The sequence below is a fragment of the Trypanosoma cruzi genome, genomic scaffold (assembly GCF_000209065.1).
Source record: "Trypanosoma cruzi strain CL Brener 1047053516447 genomic scaffold, whole genome shotgun sequence".
Lineage (NCBI taxonomy): Eukaryota > Euglenozoa > Kinetoplastea > Trypanosomatida > Trypanosomatidae > Trypanosoma > Trypanosoma cruzi.
The window spans coordinates 87,773-94,883 of NW_001849512.1; the positions used below are offsets into that span (position 1 = coordinate 87,773).

Consider the following 7,111-nt stretch of genomic DNA (forward strand, 5'->3'; position numbering starts at 1 on the left):
CCCCACACACCCGCACACACACCCACCCACCCACACACACACACACATCGGGTTTAATAATTCATTAATGAACACAGACAAAAGCGGCAAATTGATGAAGCAGAAAAGTCCTCCTCATTTCTCCCTTCCGCCCTCCAGTCGAGTTAATCAAATCCGCTGAACCCTGTCAAGACAAATGCATCGTAGTAACTCTTCTTTTCGAGTTGGTGGCACCAATTCCATGCGGATGTCAACCTTCCATCGATACAACTTCCACCATCATCACCGGATCCGTCAAAGGCGTGCCGAAAGAAATCCGACAATATCATCATTCTTAGCGCCTTGTATGAGTTAAACTTTGCTCGAAAAAAGTTTCGGAGTCCTGGGTGCTCCTCTGGGCTACTGGGAGAAAAGATTTTTTCTATTTCCATGATGGTGTGCATTATTGGTTGAACGATGCGGGGAATGACGGTGTATTTATCAATGAACACCAACGGGTTCGGCACATCGCGATCCCCCAGGTGAATGACCTTTATTCCCACCCAGCCGCCCATTTCTTGATCCGCCTCATTTACACATCTCGCCATACGGGAGTAACTCTTTGGTGCACGACACATGCGGTGAAAACCTTGTCCGGTGTTTACAAAGGTATAATGCCCATCACCATCAATAAGCATGTCATCTTCAGAAACCTGCCAAAAATCAAATATATTGCGCTGCACATTTTCCCATAATGTCAGAGATTCTACCACGTATTGGCAATGACGTTTGTGATCATGAGAAAACTTAGCGCCATTGACGCCAGCACGAATGGATAAGTCATATTTAGGGTTTCCATCCAGCGGAAGAAACTCTTCAAGGATAATCTGCCGCAACCAGCGTAGGGGTCGAACATTTCCTTCAATAAATTGTGAAACATCATCGATAGAGCGCAGACATCGCTCCACAACGGGTTTACATTCGCTCCCTCCATAACGGTCTAATAATTTTTGCAAAACCGCCGCCTTCTCCGTCCCGTGGGTCACCAAATATTTATCTACATCACGATCTGTAAGCAATTCTTCAGCCCCAACCCTTCGCAGTTCCATCCCAACTGTCTGAACTGGAATCAGCAAACTGTGGGATATGTGTAGTCGTTCCTGAATGGACCGTTTCTGAACATCCTGAAGCAGCATGGTTAGCTTCCCAAACTCACTTCTATTGCTGAAAGGATTAAGTCGCTTGTGGCGTCGAAAAATCTCAAACAAACCTATTAAAATACTTATCGTCAAACGAACATCCGTATTACCTCTGGCAACTTCCTCTCGCACCTCTCGTGAAACGCTACCCGATGCAATACAAAGGCCCAAAGTTGTATCAAAAAGCTCACGCATGCAACGATACATTCTTTCCTCACGACTGTTAGGATGTCGTATATCATCCACATCGTCTGTATATTCGCTAACCTTTAGGGCGGCTATGAGCAACTGTAGATCCTCACGTTCCGTATCGGTAAGTCGCAACAATACATTTTCGTAACCCATATTTAAAAGAATATCAGCCCACACACACCCCCCACCCCTCTCCCCAATAAACTGTCAAACAGCCTAAGAAGCAGGATTTAAAAAAAAAAAAAAAAAAAAAGGAAATAGGGTCACCCGTAACTATACATACAAACATATATATGTATATGTATACATGTATATGATATACAAACAAGGCAATAAAAAATAAATAAATAAATAAAAAAGGAATGAAAGAAAGAAAGAGTGGGTTAAAGGTGGAATGGCCACCAGCACTTCCTCAATATTTCAAATACACGCATATATTCCCTCGTATTTATTCCCTTTCAAATACATCAGGTTAGATTTTCTTCTTTTTTTTTTTTTGTCTTTTTTTTTTCTAACAGTTTCATTTTTGAGCGAAGATCAGGTAACTGAGAAACACACAAACCAAAAAAAAAAAAAAAAAAGAAAAAAACTAAACATGGTGGTTGCTCACACACTTTCTCCTTTTATCCCCATATTTAAAAACTTTCATTTAGAAGTTGTAAGAACCCAAAATTGCTCACAAGCACGTATATAAATAAATAAATAAATATAACACTCGAACGCACAAGAATAAATAAAGACAAAATAACAGAAAACAACAACCAAAACACACACACACACACACACACAAACAAACAAAAAAAGCCATCTTTCCTCCCTCACTCCTCACTCCCGGTCTCCTTTTATTATTATTATTATTATTAATATTTTATTCAGGCCTAAAAAAAAAAAAAAAAAAAAAAAAAGAACATCAGAAGTGCTAAACAATTATAAATAAATACACACCCATTGTATAATATGGAAGCATCAAATATCGGCCGCCGAAAGTACCTTCAGAGCAGAAACCTCATCCTTTATACTTGAGTAGAGTGCGGTGGAAAGATAGCGTTCACCATAAGATGGGATAACTGTAACAATGGTCTTTCCGGCCATTTCTGGACGCTTTGCAATTTGCAGAGCCGCATAAACATTTGCCCCTCCTGAAAATCCACAGAATATGCCGTCCGTACGGGGCAATTTTTGCGCAGTGTCAATCGCTTCATCACCAGAGACCTGAATCACCTCATCCACCAAGGCTGCTTCAAATACTTCCGGGACAAAGCCAGCCCCAATCCCTTGTATACGGTGGGGGCCCGGTTTACCACCCGAGAGAACGGGAGATTCTGCAGGTTCCACAGCAAATATCGTAGCGCCGCATCCAACCGATTTGAGGTATCGCGCCACACCAGTTATCGTTCCACCTGTCCCCACGCCAGCCACAAAGCAATCGACATTACCTTTGGTCTGCCGCCAAATCTCCGGTCCAGTTGTTTCTTCGTGAATTTGGGCATTATATTTGGTGGCAAACTGATTCGCAGAAACTGCAACTGGATTTTTGCTGACAATGCGATTTGCTGCTTCCAAAGCGCCCTTCATACCAAGTGCCGCGGGTGTAAGGATAACCTCAGCACCAAAAATACGCATCAAACAACGACGTTCTATTGACATGGACTCGGGCATAACAATAATCACCTTGTACCCTCGTATGGTTCCAATGTGGGCAAGGGCAATACCAGTGTTACCACTTGTGGCCTCCACAATGACACTTTTGCCAGGAATTATTTTTCCTTCCTTTTCCGCCTTATCATATATAGCGTAGGCAAGGCGATCCTTCACGGACGCCATGGGGTTCTCGCATTCCAACTTGAGAACAATTGTGGCACCAGTATCATTCATTTTTTTGAGATATACCGCCGGGGTCTCCCCGATGAGGGCATCAATGGATGGAGCAACATTATTTCTCGGATCAAATTCTTGCACAGACATTAAGAAACGACCTGAATAAAATAACGGTTATAACATTTACACCGAACAAAATATAGAATGAGACAAGAAAAGAAAAATCCATAAGCAACAAAACATTTTGTTGCTGTTTCTTTTGGGGGCTGGCTGTTTGTTTAACTTTTTTTTTTTTTCCAAAATGGAGACGATGTTGGCGGTTTTAAAAAAAGAAAAGGTACTGATTCTATGAGCAAAGCAAAAAAATTACAAAAAGACGTCTTTGTTTCACCCTCCTTTTTTTTTTTTTTTTTTTTGAGCTTTCTTTTGTCTGTGTGTGTTTCTTTTCTTCCCCCCCCCCCCCATTGAGATGCACCATGAGCATCTAAAAGATACTTTTACACGGTGCTAATGAAACACCTTGCCGCCATTTTGCAAGGCGCTGCAACGCGGCTTCATAAACTCGAGGGTAACGTTTGAGGTGGAACGCTATCCGATTCTCACTAGGATCATGCCCCCAGCAACACTTTTTGGTGTATCCGTTAAATAGTATTTCCATCATGTGGCATACAACGCAAAACTGACACTCCTTGCTGGCGTGCCTTTCAGGGGTAGAATACTGTGTGTGATACTTGGAACAGCAGACGTCGTGTTCTTTTTTGAGATTGGAGGTGTGTCGCTGGCGAGCTCCCTGCGCTTGCCGTGATTCCGGGCGATCCATCATTCTTTTCTTGGATAAAGGATGAGCCAACCCAATCACGCGACCAACAAACTCATCCTCTGGGGAAGTGATGTTATCGTCATCCGTTTCGCCCTCCTCCTCTTTCAAGGTGAGCTCAGGTGCCAACTTTCCCACTGGACTTTTGTAGTGAGGATGTACTGCCGGTATTACATTGCAACATATAGAAAAAAAGCCGTACGGTGTATCGCAACAGGCCTGATCCAAACAAGCAACTATATTCGTCACACTTTTCTCTACCAGCTGTGGCTTCTCTTTGGCGGCCCTTAAATGTGCCTCCAACGCCATGTATGCCAAGGACTTTACAAGCACTACAAGTTTCAGCGCTGTTTCCATAGCCGCTATTTGGTTATCAGCTCCCAATTTCCCCCAATTTAGCAAAAGTTTCCGCAGTGAAAAAAACTCATACAAAATGTACACCTCTGGATACTTCCCACGTGCACAGCCAAAAACGTCTTGATTTCGCAGGTCCGCTAATTGATTGCGAAGGCCACGTATGGCGGTCAATAAAGCCTTGTTTTCACAATCGAGAAAGTATAAACGCAACAGCAACTCTAACGAAGAAAGAAGAGCTCGTCTTTCGCTTTCAGCCTTAAATCTATGAAAAACAGGGCGGGACTTCACCAAAGAGGTGCAATTCAGCACCGCAGCTACAACGTTCTCTCTGCCCTTTTTGATCTCCTCAGCAAAAATAACACGATCATCTTCCGTTTGTGTAGACCCCCGACTTCGTCCAGAATCGCAACGCCCCTGAACAGATGAACACGGATTGGTCCTTGTGGGTACCTCAGTGCCATCAAGCCCTTGTCCATGTGCCTCTTCTGCGCAATAAACTTCAGAACCTGGCATCTCTTAAAAGACAACAACAACAAAAAATACAAACAAACACACACACACACACACACGTAAAAAAAAAAAAAAAAAAAAAAAAAAAAGAGATTTCCACGTGATGATTAAGCAAGAAATGAGACAATCTTGTCAACACGCATAGGCACACGCTGTGTCACTCCCATATCAATAAGAGAACAAGCATGTTGGACAAAAAAGAAAAAAAAAATCATTGTTTCAACTTGCAACCATCACCTCGTTCAATTTTCCTCTTCTTTTTCCTTTGCTTCAGTTTTTTTTTTTTTTTCCTTTCTTTTAAAACACAAGAACACATATATTCTACATACATTTTCCTTTCTTCCGTGCCCGCAAATGCGGTGTTTTCTTTCTTTTTTCCATCCTTCTTTTTTTTTTTTTTTTTTTTTTTTTTCTGGTGGGGTGAGTTTACTTTCCACAGACACATACACCGATCCCCCGTATATGGAATTATTGGGGCACCCATTCACTCATCGATGGGTGCTCCTAGACTTTTTACATTTGATTTGTTTTTGTTTTTGTTATTATTATTATTCCATCCTAATTTTTCTCGTTCCTCAACGGCTGTTTTTTATCGCTGAGCAAAATTCAGCATGAGGCAGCAAAACTCATCGAATGTCATAAAATTGTCATCACTCTTCGCATACTTCCGGATCTCATTTGCTACTTCTGCGTCCGTGGGATCCAGACCATAGTGTTCCAAACCCTTGTAAAATGCTTTGACATCTTCAATAGCAAGGTAGCCATTGTGCTCCGTGTCGAGTGAGTCAAAAAGCTCTTGAAGCTTGTTTTCAGTAATAGGCAAACCACCAATGTTGTTCTCAAGTTCCTCATAATTGAGGTGACGATTGTTGTTGTGGCCTGCGATTAGACTGCGTTGCATTTTTATTTTGGTTTATAAACCTTTTCTTCTTTTTTTCCTCCTTTTTTTTTTCTTTTTCTTTTCTTTGTTTGCTTCGTTTTTTGTTTTTTACTGGATTTTTGTTGGTGTTGCTTTCTTTTTTCCTTTATCACACCACAATAATGAGAAGAGAGCAAACAATAGTTCAGGTGGGAGAATAAATCAAAAGTCATTGAATATAAAACCAGAATTATACTTTATAAAGACACCATCCCGAATAAAAATACAGAAAACTACTGTAAAAGCGCTGCCGCACGAAGTTCCAATAATTTGGTTCGCGCTTCAAGAGTCTGCAACTCTTCCCTTTCCTTCATGGCACTTCGTTTTTGCTCATTGAAACGAATTAACTCCTTAGCACGAAGAGCGTCATCTAGAAGAAGTACTTTGGCGTGATCCAGTCGGGCCTTAGCCTCCATTGCCAGTCGATTCCTCACCAAACGTCGAAGTGGAGCGACTTTCTCCTCGTATCGTTTCAACACAACATCACCCTTTGCATCCACAGGGTTTAATGCAAGCGCATCAAAGGCATTTTCAGAAGCTATAATTCTTCTTGCTTCTTTTTCCACCCCATCGGCCAAAATGAGTGACATTAATCTCATTTGAACAGAAAATAGAAAAATACAAAAAATAAATAAATACAAATAATATGCACCGATGAGTCTCTATTCCCTTATTCGTTGTTGGGAAGCAAATAGGAAGGGATTTATTATTATTATTATTATTTGCTTGTCTTTGTAAAGAGGCAATTATTGCCTCACATATCCTCCGTGCACAAAACACAAATATGCAGAAAAAAAATCACCCCCGATTAAATTAGGATCCAGTGCCGTCACGCATAATATCCATAGCCACAAGCGCCCCAAGATGAAGCTGCAGTTTTTTCGTGTAGCTAGATCTTGAGGTTGCCGGATTAACAACCCATTGAACAACCGTTCCATCCGTCGCACATGCCGCAATAATTAGTACAGATGTTTCGGGTGGAGATGCGAGTATACAGAGAGAAGTAAACGTATTCATAAAGGCCATGCAATGTCGTCTTGTGATAAACTCAGTACATACAAAAACCCTTTTCAACTTACGAACAGAAGAAACAGCAAGTGTTTCGTCTTCCCCAGCACTAATAACCCACTGTGAATCTTCCGAAAACCTGACTGCAGTGGGAACCAGTCGGTGGGCATCGGTTATTTGTCCAATATTTTCTACTGTGCTCATCTCTGGGTGGCAAGGCATTATCATTCCATTTTCTCGTGGTTTATATAATGTAATTACTGGGCTATCGCAGGCTATCGCCATAAAACCTGTTCTCCATGAAACTTCAAAGGCGTGAACGCTTTCTCCATG

The 7,111-nt window shown here is 41.6% G+C and overlaps 6 protein-coding genes across 6 annotated transcripts, besides 18 other annotated features; all 6 read right to left on the bottom strand.

The window, feature by feature from the left end:
• Positions 1 to 7,111: a sequence feature (heterozygous, non-Esmeraldo-like haplotype).
• Positions 4 to 47: a microsatellite.
• Tc00.1047053507793.10 (hypothetical protein, conserved) lies at positions 144 to 1,502 on the bottom strand (the record flags this gene model as incomplete). Its single annotated transcript, XM_799903.1, has 1 exon — positions 144 to 1,502. One exon carries the CDS (start codon positions 1,500 to 1,502, stop codon positions 144 to 146), a length of 1,359 nt encoding a protein of 452 aa, XP_804996.1.
• Positions 1,582 to 1,607: a microsatellite.
• Positions 1,624 to 1,672: a microsatellite.
• Positions 1,681 to 1,705: a microsatellite.
• Positions 1,827 to 1,860: a microsatellite.
• Positions 1,913 to 1,938: a microsatellite.
• Positions 2,037 to 2,061: a sequence feature (AT_rich).
• Positions 2,116 to 2,146: a microsatellite.
• Positions 2,192 to 2,222: a microsatellite.
• Positions 2,230 to 2,257: a microsatellite.
• On the bottom strand, positions 2,316 to 3,314 carry Tc00.1047053507793.20 (cysteine synthase, putative; the record flags this gene model as incomplete). Its single annotated transcript, XM_799904.1, has 1 exon — positions 2,316 to 3,314. The coding sequence occupies one exon, from the start codon at positions 3,312 to 3,314 to the stop codon at positions 2,316 to 2,318; it is 999 nt and encodes a 332-aa protein (XP_804997.1).
• Positions 3,564 to 3,583: a microsatellite.
• Positions 3,652 to 4,854, bottom strand: Tc00.1047053507793.30 (hypothetical protein, conserved; the record flags this gene model as incomplete). The annotated part of the gene is made up of 1 exon (XM_799905.1): positions 3,652 to 4,854. One exon carries the CDS (start codon positions 4,852 to 4,854, stop codon positions 3,652 to 3,654), a length of 1,203 nt encoding a protein of 400 aa, XP_804998.1.
• Positions 4,883 to 4,910: a microsatellite.
• Positions 4,913 to 4,940: a microsatellite.
• Positions 5,098 to 5,150: a sequence feature (T-rich).
• Positions 5,214 to 5,263: a sequence feature (T-rich).
• Positions 5,441 to 5,752, bottom strand: Tc00.1047053507793.40 (hypothetical protein, conserved; the record flags this gene model as incomplete). Its single annotated transcript, XM_799906.1, has 1 exon — positions 5,441 to 5,752. The coding sequence occupies one exon, from the start codon at positions 5,750 to 5,752 to the stop codon at positions 5,441 to 5,443; it is 312 nt and encodes a 103-aa protein (XP_804999.1).
• Positions 5,774 to 5,841: a sequence feature (T-rich).
• Positions 6,004 to 6,369, bottom strand: Tc00.1047053507793.50 (hypothetical protein, conserved; the record flags this gene model as incomplete). The annotated part of the gene is made up of 1 exon (XM_799907.1): positions 6,004 to 6,369. One exon carries the CDS (start codon positions 6,367 to 6,369, stop codon positions 6,004 to 6,006), a length of 366 nt encoding a protein of 121 aa, XP_805000.1.
• Positions 6,474 to 6,493: a microsatellite.
• Positions 6,584 to 7,111, bottom strand: Tc00.1047053507793.60 (hypothetical protein, conserved; the record flags this gene model as incomplete). The annotated part of the gene is made up of 1 exon (XM_799908.1): positions 6,584 to 7,111. A coding segment is annotated over one exon (528 nt), but the record flags the coding sequence as incomplete, so codon positions are not given.